Here is a 16,172-nt window from a genome sequence, read left to right on the forward strand (position 1 = left end):
AATTCTGAAAATTTGAATTGCTGGAATTTTCAGAATGTTCGCAGAGTTTATTACTTATATTGGCTTATCGAAGTGAGTTTAGTGATGCCAAATTTTGATTGGAACCCTGGTTTGTCATTAATTATTTTAAGTCTGCATCATCAAGAACAATAATTCAAATTAAAAAATAATTCTGTCGATATTTTATTTGAAATATAATATGAATTAAAAAATTGAATTATATGTATGGTCGAAAGACCTAATATTGTATGTGAATAATTTGCTTACATTTTGCAAAACGGTCAAAATGATTGACAGTATCAATTTTAGGATATTTGAAAATATACAGAAAAAAATTAATATATATATATATATATATATATATATATATATATATAAAAGTAGCTATATGTATTCAGAACTTAATCACGATATATGATTATCAAGAGGCACGCGGTTAGCACCACGATGGCAAGTATTGCATCACACATTCAAACCACCGAATTACTATTGAACTTTCAAACGACTTTAAAAAAAAACTTTGATAATTTGGCTATTGTATATCGTTGTTATTACGACAATTTTCCGCTATAGCATAATCGCCATCAACAAAAAAAGCCACTTTGCATTATTGAATAACAGAACTTTTTCATATCACAGCTCACCGGTCGAATCGTCAAGTTACGCCAATGCTTGATTGCGTGCAGTATCGCATTCAAGTAGATATACCGCTCAACTGATCTAATCAAACAACGTATTCAAGTATAGTTTCTGCACAGTTCTTCACCCAAACGAAGCTTGAGTTCCCCTGCTCATTTTCTGACTTTGGTTGTTCTTCGTGCTTGAGTCTCAAATAGAAGTTACGGCTTTTTCTCAGGCGATTAATAGCTATACACGACATAATATTAGTAATAGGAAGGCAAATTGTCGTATAAATAATTGAAGAAAAAAATAGAAATAAAATATATGCACAAATTATCAAACTGGATTTTTACTCTTAGATTGCATACAGTATGCAAGAATTTATTCGAACTACAAAGATGTCTATTCCTGTACACTCAAGATAAGCAAGGGCTACAATCGGGTCCACCGCGGTAGTTCTTTCGTGGCTCAAAGCGCATGAGTTGCTGGAACTGACCCTTGACCAGCTCCCAGGAACTGAACTTATCAACGTTGACGCCAAACTCACGGCAGGTTTCGATGAACGCTGGTACGCAGAGCTCCAGGTACGCGTGGTCTACGGTTGGAAGTAAATGGTGCATCCCGTGTGAGCCAAAGTTGGTCAAAACGAGAAACAGCGAGTCGTCGATCACCTTGCGATCGCGCGTTGCATCAAGTATCATCAGACCCCAATCGAGGTCCTTTCTGTAATTGAGAAAGAAGATTTTTTTATTTTATCTGCGACAGTATTGATTTTGGGAAATCAGAGCTTGTATCTATAAAATCAATACGATTATCTGTATAACATATGTGTATGCTAGGAGATTTCAGTTCTTTTTCAAGTATCGTCGAAATCGTTCTCTAAATACTGATTTTATTAAATTTGTATAGTTGATAGCAAAAACTCACCGACAAACATCGCCATCGTGGAAAATTCCGGGATGATGATGAGCAGATGTCAGTCCGATCAACTTGAAGATAAAGCTGCTAAGGATTATGATACACAGCCATGTTTTAACCGCCTCAAAGGGCGATGCGGCGAAAAAGCTCATTATGATCGGCAAGAAGAATGGCACGATATCCCGGAATTCCGGGCTCTTCCATTCCGCAAATATTGAGTAATATCTGTAAGTAGATAATAGATTGTAATTGCCCAAAAATATATTATTTTTATTGTTACAAAATAGACATACCGTTTGACGGCTTGGCCGAAAAAACAGAGACCAAAGACTAGCGGTTCAAAAGCCAGCATCACCAGCCGATACAAAAGCGTTTTGTCCTTGGTGGGCATGTAAGCGATGAAAGGTTCCAGGGCATATATCTCCATGTCCCAAAGAGTATTGGGATAGAGGTGGTGGCTCAGCGCGTGTGATATCCGCCACTCCTTTGACGACATCAAACTCATGTCGAAGTAGAACATGCGGGAGTTGTCCCTCATGTGAAAGAAATTGTGCGCGCATATCACCGTCCACGTGAGAAAAAGAGCTGAAATATGGTATTCTCGTGTGAACCACGATATCGTGCATAACAGCAGTATGTATGAATAGGAAAAATTATTGGTTACCAGTAAAAGCAATTGCCATCCAAGACTTGGTGATAGCAGCAGAGATGGCACCTAGGATGGCCATCGTCACCATTAAATCGGTGATACGTTTGGATCTAGGAGACGATGTGTGAAAGTCCACATCCTTCAGGGCCTCACGAGCCCTTGCTTTGAATTTTTTATAGAAGCCGCTCGAATCGAAGGTATAGGCCAGTGACCTAGACGTCTCGGCCTTGCGCACGAAAAACTGCGGCAACAATCGCTCGGCCTTATCTGTTATGTGGTGGGCCTGTCAGATGTATGTTTTGTATTTTTTATCGCTATAAGCAGTTAAGCAATTAGCTTTATCTATATGTAAATGTTCAGAATTATCCTATAAGAACGTAATATGATAAATAGGTTTTCAGTTGCAGTTATAACATAAGTAGCCTAATAGCCCAACAAAGCGGTTGTGACATACCAGCTATGGGGAAAGAGCTAGTTCAAAAATATTTTGCAGTTTTACTCGGGCTGGATGCTACTATACAGCTAATGACAAATAGGCAGATAAAAATTTCCTCGCTCATCTTCGAATCACAATATCTGCGCTCCCTGTTAAAAATAAATACATATTTTTTGTATGTATCTTTAGTACGTACTGAAAACATGTAATTTGCCTGGTAATACGTATTAAAAATATGTACTGATTTGGGACTGACTATTTTAAATATATTATATAAATATAAGTATTTGATGTGGCCATAAATGGAAGTACCATAAGGATAATGATTAATGACACCATTTATGGCCGCATCAAATAGTCAGTCCCAAATCAGTACATATTTTTAATACGTATTACCAGGCAAATTACATGTTTTTAGTACGTACTAAAGATACATACAAAAAATATGTATTTATTTTTAACAGGGCTCAGTAATGAACAAACAATGTAAGTGACCGCAAAGCTTTCAACACTAAGTAAGTCATATCTATGAATCCATTAAAGTTGTTTATTTTATAATGCAACTCTTTACTACTTTTCGCGAAAAATTCATGACACATTGAAGTTACCTCAAATGCTTCTGTGATGTCCGTTCCCCGCGTCATGGTTAACCACTCGGAACCTCCGGGATGATTTCGTATGAACGAGTCCAAGTCGTAGAGGTTGTCATAAATTCGCCACAAACCTTCTGCCCCGTCATCTTTTCGCCGTCCCTCGAGGAAACTGAAGCACGTCTTTAAAGGATCATCGCGACCTGACGGGTAGGTCATGCCCGGAACTGTACTCTCGTACTTTGTCATTTTTTTGCACTTCTGGGAACCTTTTAGTGAACGGTGCAATCATGGTAATGATCATTAGTTGTATGAATTGTTTCAAGATATACAAGCAATTAAATCATAAAAAGGACTGATGCTATCGCAAGATCGTTAAATAGACTTTTATCATTCACTGTGACAGTGTTTCAGTGTTTATGAGTCAGAATGCATCGCTTAACGATACTCGTGTACATTTTATCACGCGCTGATAACTTATCATAATTATAACGTGAGCTTATAAAATCAGCTAATGTGACAACGCACTGCTTCAAAACAAATCATATTCAAAGTTCACGCTTAGAGTAAGTACTTATAAAGAAAAAACCAAAATACTTACGAAATATACAGTCACTTATTAAGTAGAAAAGAAATTCATGGTATTAACACTATGGTATTAACATTAACAATCAATTTGATAACCCGACAATAGTAATATGTACATCACTAAACACGAGCGCGTGCTCGAAGCGTCAACTCGCACGGATATAATTCGACTGATCGCGCCAACCTTTGCCCCGCGCGAGATATGAATACCGGTGTTGACGCAGTGCATGTGTAATACACGCTCGGATGTATCCTGTCATAGATAGGTGTTTAAAATATTAGCTCCAGGATTGGGGAATTCCAGTTTTTTTTTATATAGCGTAATAATACCAAACAAAAAATTACTTTGAATTCAAAAGCAAAAATTACAAAGTTGCGTCGATGCATCTAGATCGCAATATCGCATGCGATAGCTGTACAGATTAAAAAGCTGAACACAAACAAAAAAAAAATAAATAAAGAAATAAAACGAAAGCAAAATTCGACCTGCAATTGAAAAGAACCTTGTCCTACAAATGTATCCAGGTAGATGGCATCTATGCCGGCGATTTCAAATTTTTCCGTACAAGTATGTAAATTTACTGAGGCGAATCAAGGTCAGCTTGTTTCTTTCTTATACATATAGTTATCACATAATTGTCGCTTATGCCTTTCACAGAAAATTCTGAGGTCGTCACGAGGAAATGATTTACTTTCATTACACTGGCCGATATCGCGTTAATATTTCGAACGGATGCGCGTAGATAGTTTGCTACTCCTTTCCTCCTGCATTAATGTATCATTAAAACTTCACGATCGTCGTCAAAGGCAACGGTTACTTCGCCTTCTGAAAAAGAGGAAAATTAATCAGATAATTTATATTTTTAGTTTACTCACATAAGTGGGGAATGGATTTTTTTTCCAAATAGAATCCGTTTTCAGCTGAGCTATATGATTAAAATGCACCCATCACAACAAACGTATTAAACCGATTGATATGGTTAACAAACAGGGGTTAAATTATTTTACCATAAGAGTATTTATTTGGGTTTACAAAAATAATATCATGCTTCAAATTTCCAACTGAACAATCGTTAAAAAAGTACTAAAATAAAAAATAACTTAAATAACATTTGTAGCGCAAAAATATGACAATTTGTGATCCAAATCCAAATACACCGGAGCATGTGACAACGTTCGCTGTATGCATAAATACTCACTAGCCTAAACGCACCGATTGGATCTAGTCAATGAATTTCAATTTTTTATACTTGACATTGATAAGAATGATTTTTTGGTAACATCTTACAAATTAACACATATTTATTCAATTACAATGTGCACCAACTGTAAGACATTAATACGAGTATAATTTTTACAGTTTGATTTTAAAATATAATCTAATGGCAGTTGTAGTTATGCACAGATAACTCAAAATTCTATATTCATCTTAACAGCCAAAGCCTATATACTGCTGTCTTAAATTTAGTGGCTTATAAACAAATATATTTATTTGTGGTATAAAATCTACAAACGATCTTCTCAGTTATAAAGAATCTATAAATTAAAAACTAAAAACGTAAAAAATAAGAGCTTACAAAGCTAAAAACACAACTCGTTCTTTGATTAACAAGATAACAGTCAACCTTCATTCCGTGTGCTTTCCAAAAACTATATCCATCGACATTAAAGTCAAAATTCAAACGCATGTACCAATCAAATATCTTGGATTACTCCTCAACGCGTCGAATTTTCCAGTCTCACATAGAAATGCATGTAATAATCGTACAGATACACGAACATTTTCACGATCTTCGCTAAGCATTCCACCTCATGTACCGCCTCTCGACGTACCTCGCGAGGAAATTGAGCACAGGAATGAGGCTAACGGCGTACCAAAAATACTGGTCGATATTAGGCCCGTATCGCGAGGAGCCGTAAAATTGTCGCGGCAGTGGCGGCGAGTCCGATAGAGACGAAGTTCGGACCTTGCTGGGCTTCACCGCTTCGGACGGGCAGTCGGTTGGCCCGGTTGTCGTAAGACTTGGGCCATTTGGTACTGGGGGTGGTAGTTCGATCTGACATACCCATCGAACATATCGTGCCTTGGACCGCTTCACGGACGGTCCCGGCGAGGATCCGAAAGTTATAGTCGTTGGGGTCGAGCGTGTGGTACATGAAGGCCGGCAATCGGTCGGACAACACCCAGATCGTGCCGTTCCGATCTATCTGAAAATTTGAAACGACAAAATTAAAATATTTGTTTTTACAACGTATTAATTTATGGTGGGTATTTATATACACAAGTCGTAAAACATACAATGATAGTAAATTTTCATTACACTACTGACAGGGCACAAATGCTTTATAGCTTTATGCGCCAACGAAACAATTAATTTTCTCCAGCCTCAGTGCAGTATCGTTATCTTGTCTTCGAAATTATGAATCGAACCCGACGATTTACTTTGTCTAAAACATGTATACGTACCTTCAGGTCATTGGGAAAGACCATCGTGACGTTGTCCATGTAGACCCTACCCTGTTGCTGTATGCTGTACTTGGTGCCGGTTCGCCAGCACGCAATTGCATTCAAGTTCGTCAGGGCGTAAATCAGAATTCCGGTCTCCGGGTCGAGGAAACTGACGCTGCTCTGACCGTTAGGTCCGCGCGAGCCCAGTACTTGGAACTGATGGAAGGCTTCTGAAAATGTCATGCATTATATCAAATTTTATTGCAACTTTATACGCTCATAATATAGCATAAACGACCCAAGCGGCAGGCTCAATATAGCAGTTTTGGCACAACTGGCACACCACCATATATATATACATTCTCGCACAGATTAATTGCTGAGGAAAATAGAAATGAGCCTATACGCCACCTATCTGCACTGCCCAGAAACTTACGGAGAGCCGGGAAGTTTTAAGTTCAAGCGAGCACTGCGAGCAGTATGGGGTCTAACATTATGATTTGGCGCTGACAGGACTGATTCTACGTGTATTCAGTTAAAACAAATCGATATTTCTGATTCGATATTACAAAAAAAAAAAAATAGATAAATAAAATTTTACACATACCAAATTATACTTTACAACTGGAAATTAATGCATACCAAAAACAAAGCAAAACACGAAAATTAATCTTTTAAAATTACTTCTCCACTCGTCGAGCTCGAGCATAATGATCTCCGTCAAAGGTAGGTCAACCGCAAGTCCTTTGAAAAGCAGTATACAGAATATCTATATACATACCTGACGAAGCAACTCTCTCAGGATCACGCAGAAGCCTCGTACTAACGGCGAACTCCATAGTGCTGGACAGCGGATGGAAGTAGAGTGTGCTGTAACCGTCTCCGGTCGGCGCCAGGGCTAATCCGAAAATGCCGTCCGACCACTGGAAGGGGATACCGCCGACGTTGAATTCACCGGACTGCAAAAAAAGAGCATCGAGTTACATTCGCCGGATCCGTTACGAGCCGATTTTTACACGCTCTCAAACAAAGAGCGACTGTAAGTGCCCGCGGTGTTGGTTAATAACGATGTTAAAAAATATAGCGCGATATTTTTATGGTGCTGCGCAGCGCCCGGTGACGCTACAGAACCACTACAGTGGACTCGTACGTTGATAAGGAATGCGGAGAAATGGACGAATAGAACATTCTGATTGTTCTGCAATTAGCGTGAAAACGAATGTTGTGAAAAAGATTGACCCTGTAACCGATGCGGGAAAGTTATTAAATTGAGTGTTATTAGAGTGCGCGCTATATTATATGAAACGAATCTAAGTAGATACGTGTCGGTTATGGTACGGAATTATTACGAATAAATTCCTTCCAGGCTTTCTCTACTCGAACGTCAATCTTTTTTATTCTATGCGTAACAATATTTTTTGCGCTGATTGATAATAAATGTCATATTCGTGTCAAGGTGAAAAGCAACAATAAAACAATGATTTTAATCATCTCCAAATTGAGCAAAACTTTGCGTATCGCATAAATCACGCCACTACGGTTTATTGTTACGGCAAAGTAATGATCTAGAAAGACTGATTATAAAGTTAAATGACCTAAACCGTTTGCGCTTAATCGTCCAATCATAATGAAATATAGCTCCTAAAAAGCGATTTTCATAAAAACTTTCTCGGCTCCATGCCATGCGTGATTATCCTTTTCTCCTCTAATTCTGCACAGAAACACGCTTCGGAAACAAATACGTTCAATTACTCACCCATAAGTATCTCCGATAGAAAGAACGTGATTGCTATACGCTTAACACTCGAAATAAACCTGAACAATGTGTGTCAAAACAACAACAAATTACGCACGATTACGCAAGAGCCCGGCAATTGTCTCCGCTTTCTCGGAATTTCACACCGCGCGAGAGACGTCATCTCTCAATTTACGGGTCAACGTAGTTATCCTCCTCTCGTCTTCGCGACTGAGAGAAAAAACGGCGGGTCGTCAAAAATCGTAAAAAAGCGCCAATTAGAGCCGAGAAATTCATTAAGCATAGTGTGTGTAGAGACTCGTCGGCGCTACTTTCTATTAAAGTCGATTCAGGAATTCGCGAATGATTTGCGCTGCAGAAGGAGAACGGAATGCCATTGATTGATCGGCTGCGTGCACACGGGATAGCCTTATAGAATTCCAAGGCTGATCGGAGAAAAAGTCCCTTTAGTGGAGCGAGTACGTGTATACGCGTGTTGGGACTGTTTTTAGCTCTTCCCTGCACACGTGAGCTAACGTAATATATCGCGTGTATCGTTATGGCGATCGAGCCGTGATGGAAAAAGTTGTATAAGATGATGGTAGTTAGACGCGCCTGTTTTAGCATGAAAGCCGAGTGTGTCGAAAGTGTGGTTTGATGAAATTTCTGCCATGAGCATGATGAACTTTGATGATGTTCATGTTGTTCTACTAAGAGTGTGCATCTGCTTTTGATTCAGCGCCACACATGACTCATCACTCACCTGAGGATCCGGATGGAAGTAGTGATGCTTCACCAGCCATGACTTGGCCAGTTTCCAGGAATAGACGACCAAACCAGGCCCGCCCAGATCTCCGAGATAGCCGTACGAGTCATCGCAGTCGTAATCCTCGACTGCGATGTTGGCAAACAGCGACTCGTAGGTTCGGTGGTCATCGGGAATCGGGTACTTGCGGAGAAGCTGGTCGTTGGTCAGATCGTAAACCAGAAGCGTGGGTACAGAATCCTGCTCCGGTGCTCCGAGGATGTCGGACAGACCGGTATCCAGGACCCAAAGTCGATTGCAGCGATCGGCACGTACGCGGAAGGTCGAGACGATCTCCGGAGGTGAGCCGCCGCTGTATTGGTGAGCCTCCCACGAAGGGTAGGGTATGAGCGGTGGCGATGTTCGAGAGTCTGGAAAATCGGTACATTTTATTGTAAAAGGTCTTTAACCGTCTGACTCATCGTCTCTGACTATAAAGAAATCAAGTTTTTCCAGATCGAAGCGTATCGCGTTTCTTAATTACAGCCCACGATGATACCCGTCCAGATCATCGTGTAAAAATTAGGATACAAGGCTTCCATTCAACATTTTATAATACGCGTCCGCGTATCTACCATGACGCATCCCATTGAATATAACGCGCTGCCGGGGGCGAAGAGGTTTTTTTACACCCGTCGTTTTTCCCAGTATCGAATCCACGAGATTATTTATATAGTTTTCTTCTGAGTTCGATCTTCGCTCGAGCGAATTGAGTCATGCGGTGCGCCAGAGTGACTAACGCCGCGGTATCGTTAATTTTTCTCCCCGTGACGTTATCGTTAAATAAATCACAGCTTACTATCGCGCCGTAATGAGCTATATACCATACATACTCCTGTCTCGAAAATTATACGCTCTCGTATACGCGGATAAGCAATAAGCGTCACGACCCAATTACTTTTCTTTAAAATCCGTTCGAAAAGAGAAACTTTTCTAAAATCGTGTATAACAAAACGCACCATTAATTTTGATGTAATTAAGACTGGCGACGACGCCTTGTCTCCATCGCGGTACCGTAATGAAGAGCCGATCTCCAGCGACCTCGAGTCCGAGCGGTAGATTGTCCTCCTGTTTATACTTCGGAAACAGTCGTTTAGTCTCCTCGTTCGGCCAGTCGTAGTCTATCTGCTTCCACTGGTACTTGACGTGCAGGTGGTCTATAGCCGCGGCACCGCTCACTGTGGCCACGAAGAGCAGACCGATGACCAGCATTTTTTTTTCTTTTTAAGCGAGTGAACGACTTCTTTGTGGCTTGAGTCAAGAGCTGATGCTTGGTTTCCTTAGTTTCTGGAATGCATTGTTTTGTATATTATCCTATTGTCAACATAGGTATCTCATTGTTTTCATCGATGCGACGATGGATGTACTTAATCGAAAACTTGCTGGTGTTGCACAACGTATACAAAACATACACTGTACCATGTCGTGGAATGAAAGTGATGGGTAGGATCGTGTACACAGAGATTGAATCTGTACACGCGATTCATGAATTTGACAAGCGAACCGGTTATCAAAATTGTCAGTAATTCATGCGCACAGACAGCAAATTATCGGTGTACTTACGCTCACGCGATTCTATGATCTGAAAACCCGCTTTATTTATAAAACTCTCGAGGCGATAAGAGGTTAACAAACTTTCGAATAAATCAAATTGATAATACACAACCTTTGCGTATACACACACATAAAGTTGTGCAAAAAGCGGATACCCTCTCGTTCTTCCTTTTTTAAAACCGTTCGACTGCCCTCGATCCGATTTTCACTTTCGTTCGCCTTAAAAACGTTGCGGCATAACAACCAGCAACTGCGCGAATATCAAAATTTTGCAAGCGAAACCACCGTGATTTTTTGCGAATATAAACCATCGTCAACCGCAGCAAGATTTTTCTCAGCATATAACACACAAATCTAGCAACTCTCCTATATTTAGAAATGTGATATACGTCTAATTCACCAGACACACGATTCGCGGGACGATGAACCTGTCGACGAGCCCATCGATCCCAACATCATTTAAGTCACAACGAGACCTATAAGTATAGAAAGCCTCGCAGGTATAGTGTGTAACACGTAGAAGCAGTGGACCTGCATCTGACGCAATCGCTCAAGGTGTAACGGTGCCCGAGATCGAGAATTCGGAAGATTTTATCTCAACGGTCGCGAGTGACGCGGAGAAAGCACGTGCACACAGCCGTTCGTTTTTTATGGTGCGCTTGATTGGTTCCCCCTTTTTTCGAACGCACAATATCGATACGATATACCGGTTCGTTATCGCGACTTTTTGCGATACCGATATACATACCGATCTACTGCACAAAAAGTAGAGATCGGGACGGCGGTGGAAACTAGAAGGAGTACGTGCGTGTGTGCAAGTGCTTTTCTTTTTGGCACTAGCCACACGATTCGGAGAGTGAAAACACGCGGGTGATACGAGTTCGAAAGGAGAAAGCACTGAAAGTCCGAGCGGTCGCCCATTTTTCTCGCGCTCGAAGAGGTGTACAGAAAGGTATCGTTTACGCGGTCGTAATGTTTCCTTTTTATGTAACCGGGCGCTAAGCTCGAAAGTGCAAAGATTTTTTTTCTCGCCGGTAACGGATGTAATGGCGCGCCTCGAGGAGGCGAATTTAGAGCCATTAGCTCCCTCGCGTTTCTTCGTCTGGCTGTAGTCATGGCTATACGCGCATTTGCATATTTTAGATGTGGAATTTTTTCAAAAGCACAGGCAGTTGTGCAAGGCCATTGCGACGGCCTTAATTTTGTATTCGTCGGCGGTTTTTTCAATCTGGAGCAAGCACCCGGATGAGGAAAGCCGAAAACTTTGTTCTACGAAACTCTGCGGACGTTATACGGTTACTCTCTTATTTGGTGAACATGAATTTTAACGTGACTTATGCTCCTTGACAAACAAACGTACTATATCAAAATCCACGACAAAAACAGAGCGAACAAACGTCGATTGACATTCAATCCATGTCACGCATGCACATGCCGTGTGTATAATTTACCATCAGCTCCCGTTCTCCGCACCAGCTGTCACTCACACACTGCGACTTTTCGAAATTCGACCCAGAAAAAAATTCACAGTCACCGCGAAAAGAAACGATCTTTATGTCACACTCTCGGTGCTTAAAAAAAATAAAGGTGTACGCGGTACATGCGCGCGATTCGAACGTGCTCGCGCTCGAAGTTGATGCGACACACTGCGGCTGACTACTGAGCGGCCTGTGTACCGCTCCGAGTGTAGCGCCTCGTGGAGTATGCTTGGCGGGAAGGTGGGGCTGCTGATACTCATACTGGTCTTAATGGATATGCGGTGTATGGGACGAGCGAGGGATTTTTCTGTATAGATTGTACTACCGGACAGGATGCGTTGCACTGATGGCTTTGTTCGCCATGGTTGTCACGGTTGAAGGTGTGATATGTGGGTCTGGTCGCTCTGAGAGACGGGTGAATGTGAGATGATTTGTTGGTTGTGCTTTAGTTTTTATTTTAGAACCTAATGCTAGCTTTGAGAATTGTTTGAATGATAGATTATGTAATGATGATATTAGATCTAATACAACGAACGCAAATAATTCGTTTCGATTCGCTCACTGCTCCGGACAATGGCCCAAAAATGGCCAATCACAAAATTATTATATAAAAATCGCGAGTCTCAGTGAAACTTAATTTCGTTCCAGAACATGTGTGATTGCCTGTAACGTTCTCGTCACATATACATGGGGAATTCTACGGGAAAAATGCCATTTTCTGGTTGGAGAAACCGAAAAAAACAAATTCTGGGGCACACTCCCGCAACTTTTTTTTTCTTATTGTACATGTTTAGAACCATGCAAAACCACGTTCCAACATCGAAAAAGTGTCTTGTGCATTGTGAAATTGCAGGATTTTTCAAAGTCAAGAAATTTGTATCTTTTTTCATGATTTTTCCGCATTTTCAATTGTGCGTAACTTTTGACCAAATCAAGCATTTTTAACGCATTTTTTTCTAAATTGAAGCTCTTTTCCCGTACTCTCTTCCTACCGTAATACGTTTTTGTTTGTGCCTTTATGCATTGGGTACATGCCGTTGAACAATGGCTATTTTTCGACGAATTTGAAGGGCCTAGAAAACAGTGTCACAAGGCACTTTTTTGATGTTGGGACGTGGTTTTGCATGGTTCTAAACATGTACAATAAGAAAAAAAAGTTGCGGGAGTGTGCCCCAACATTTGTTTTTTTCGGCTTCTCCAACCAGAAAATGGCATTTTTCCCGTAGAATTTCCCATATATTTAATACGCTCCAGCCCTGAAAGTGAAAGTTTTTCAATTTTTTGGCCGTACCTCCACACCTACTGCTAAAACTTTGAACTGGCTTTCAGAAGAATTCCTCAGATTATCCCTCTTTCAAATTAATCACCTTCTTTATGAAAAATACACGTACGTATAAATTTTCCCACTGGGAGCAATATTCATCAAGCCCAACACGTACCATCTATGTGCAGCTTCGCACAAGAAGTAAGCTTTTGGATCACGCGCGCCGTTTCTTTTACGTCTGCAATCAAATGTACAGAGAGGTAATAAGACCACGCGTTCAACGCACTTTCCCAACACCGGCATTGGGTAATTTGTATATTGAATGACGCAATGGCTTTTCGATACACTTAATCATGCACACATGCCAATTCAGTTACATAAGGGCCGACAAAAAGTAACTTGATTTCTATAATACTTTAATGCGCATCGGTCCAGCGTAGGATAAAAGTATATTGGGCAAAACGTTGAATACGTACGATTACATCACGTATAAGTTCAAGGTGAACGGAACCAATCTTGTCTGAGAACAAGAACAATGAAAATATAATAAAAGGTGAAACAAGAAAAGTAAAATTGCCTCTAATGCGAACATAAGCAACAAATCATCGATAATAAAGCGTCCTTAAACACCTGTTGGACGAGCAATAAACGCACTCTCAGAGCGCGCGTTCAAATTAATAAAACAATTTTCCGCGTAACGTCTCACTGAAAATAACAATCACGCGACTCTATGCGTCACTTGGTAAAGCCCATCGTTGTCGCCGTAAATAAAGCCATTACACGCGCAGGAAAAAGACTTACGTTGCAGAATTTTTAAAATGACCTTTACAGAGAGGAGATTCAAGCGCGAGAGTAGAGAGGAGAGAGAAAAAAAGAAGAATCAAGTCCAGCGAAGGAAAAGAGACTTAGGAGCGAGTGAGCTGTAGACTCGATCATTGAAGGACGTTTGCAGTCCCGTTCCCGCGGCTATGATTACTCTATAGTGTGAGATAAAAGTGCGCCAAGGTGTATACGCGCGAAGAACGAGAGAGAAATGATTTTATAACGTCAAGTGACCCGTATTTTCTTGCACTTGATTGTTCACCTGGTGCGATTGTTGTTTGCGTTTGTTTTTTTAAATTCCTGAATTAACTGACGTGACTATAAGCGGAAAAAAATAACATCCGTTTGCATTATAAAATGAAGAATACGAGTTATACAAGAATCGCCGAGAGTGGCGTTGGAAAAATCTCGTTTCCTTCGCGTCAAGTTTACAAAGGATACTACTCAAGTTATTCAATTTGCATGTTATGCATCTAATAGAACTTCATTGTAGACTCGCGTGACGTAGACACGCAGCTATAGAAAGTTTACATTGTTGTTGAATTAATTTTGAAAGTGTAGAATTCATTAACATAGAACCAAAACACGATAAGCTGCCCTCTCACGATCATCAATCAATCAACGGTCGGTTCGAGTATAGAATTTTTAATTTGTCTATAGGGAACCTATATATTTTGATCTATAAAAAAATAAGAAAATCTCATACAAGCAGTTAAGCAGAAAGTACGTCAACCTCCGCGAAATATAGGTATGCATACAATTCATCCACAAGGGTCCATCGATGCGTGAAATGAAAACACAGTGAAATGCATGAATCGGCTCGTTTTCCCGCGGGCTTATTAGCGGCCGCTGCAGTTTCCATGAATATACCTACTATATTCGCGACGCCTCACTTCCTTGGAACTACCAGTCGATGCGCTTCTTGCACTTGTCTATAATATAGATGGTGCATCGCCTCAAAGCAGCTGAAAATGAAAATAGCCTATGATACCTAGTGAAAAATTGATAAGCTGAGTTCTATACTTATTAATACAGGTACATATGTTTACAAAAGCTCTCGTAATATAGAATTTTGTGCGAGAATTACCTAGTTCGCGCACTGGTATTGTTTCTTCAGATAAAAAAACCTTCATCACCCAGTTATCACTTTTTGAAGAGAGTAGGACATTTGCAACGTCTCGCTTCCTGCACTGGACGATATAGATGCCATCACCACAAAGTAACTGAAAATGAAAATAGCCTCTGAACGCCAGATGGAATTTGTTTCTTTTTTTATGGGAGAAATTGTCGCGGAACAAAGGCAGCGGCTTTCTTTAGATCGTTTCGTTGATGGGAAAGGAGAAAAAGAGTAATGCGAATAGTTGCGATTCGTGTTGTTTTTGCTTTAAAAAGATGATCTTAAGCGGCGGTGGTTACGAAACTGAAGTTGTGCCTTCGAGAAAGTAAATTTGGTTTACGGAATCGAGTGATGAGTTTTATTTTAGGCTTGATATGTAACGTTGTAATAAAGTGAAATAATTAAATGAATTATGAATTCTAAAATGCCGGTCGAACCATTATTAGTTCTCTTATGGGCATGCCCATCCACAATTTGTGCAAAGCAGTAAAACCGATTTCTTTCCTTCAAGTTTACAGCTTTTTTAGAATTCATAAATAAAATCTGAGCGCTAAACCGTATTAATTTTTAAACCGCTATACCCGCGTGCGGCGTTACCAAAACACTTTATCAAGACGCAAATCTGCATCGCGCGCGATTTATCTATACTTTGTATTAGTAGCAATAAAAATTTGTCCATTGTTACATCGAAAAACTGTGCAACGCGAAACAGCAACGAATTCCCGCTTCTTCCGAATCACGATACATTCCTAGATGACTCGATAAAGATCGCAGTGCGGAAAGTTTCATGTAACGTCGCGCGGCAAAGATAAGTCGATTACCATAATGTACGCGAAATCGGCGAAACGTGCCGTCGATAATTTATAAATTGCTCTAACTTAAAAAATAAAGTCTGAAGAACGAGAAGTAATCCAACAGCTCATACGTGATTTTCTGTGTATAAGTAGTAAATAACGAATTATTTTGGAAGAAAAAAATACAGTTTCACTCAGAAGTAATCTCAAAATATTAAACCGATTATAATGGTAAGGTAACACGATACCAAAATTAAAGAGGCATACGCTCCAAGAAAATCATATACAACTTGCAACGATCGCCTTACGAAACTGAACTGTTGCGTGCATATAGCATTTTAATTTTAAACTC

General features: G+C 40.2%; 2 protein-coding genes across 4 annotated transcripts; both read right to left on the reverse strand.

Moving 5' to 3' along the window:
• Positions 1 to 952: 952 nt before the first annotated feature.
• Positions 953 to 3,974, reverse strand: LOC100123631 (cytochrome b5-related protein). The gene is made up of 6 exons (XM_001607250.6): positions 3,816 to 3,974; positions 3,233 to 3,483; positions 2,204 to 2,471; positions 1,833 to 2,124; positions 1,549 to 1,764; positions 953 to 1,344 (listed from the first exon to the last, which is right to left on the reverse strand). Exons 2-6 carry the CDS (start codon positions 3,461 to 3,463, stop codon positions 1,038 to 1,040), a joined length of 1,314 nt encoding a protein of 437 aa, XP_001607300.1. The 5' UTR covers positions 3,464 to 3,483; positions 3,816 to 3,974; the 3' UTR covers positions 953 to 1,037.
• An 827-nt stretch (positions 3,975 to 4,801) lies between these two features.
• Positions 4,802 to 15,148, reverse strand: Y-b (yellow-b). 3 transcript variants are annotated; one of them, XM_031922476.1, is made up of 7 exons: positions 14,997 to 15,148; positions 14,784 to 14,874; positions 9,751 to 10,078; positions 8,750 to 9,162; positions 7,033 to 7,210; positions 6,270 to 6,481; positions 4,802 to 6,010 (listed from the first exon to the last, which is right to left on the reverse strand). In XM_031922476.1, the coding sequence occupies exons 3-7, from the start codon at positions 10,001 to 10,003 to the stop codon at positions 5,696 to 5,698; spliced, it is 1,371 nt and encodes a 456-aa protein (XP_031778336.1). In that variant the 5' UTR covers positions 10,004 to 10,078; positions 14,784 to 14,874; positions 14,997 to 15,148; the 3' UTR covers positions 4,802 to 5,695. The 3 variants fall into 3 exon arrangements, with proteins under 3 accessions (XP_031778336.1, XP_016836997.1, NP_001154989.1); XM_016981508.2 differs by lacking the exons at positions 14,784 to 14,874; positions 14,997 to 15,148 and adding an exon at positions 11,706 to 12,017; NM_001161517.1 differs by lacking the exons at positions 14,784 to 14,874; positions 14,997 to 15,148 and adding an exon at positions 11,797 to 11,982.
• Between the last annotated feature and the right edge of the window lie 1,024 nt (positions 15,149 to 16,172).

The sequence above is a fragment of the Nasonia vitripennis genome, chromosome 2 (genome assembly GCF_009193385.2).
Source record: "Nasonia vitripennis strain AsymCx chromosome 2, Nvit_psr_1.1, whole genome shotgun sequence".
Classification (NCBI taxonomy): domain Eukaryota; kingdom Metazoa; phylum Arthropoda; class Insecta; order Hymenoptera; family Pteromalidae; genus Nasonia; species Nasonia vitripennis.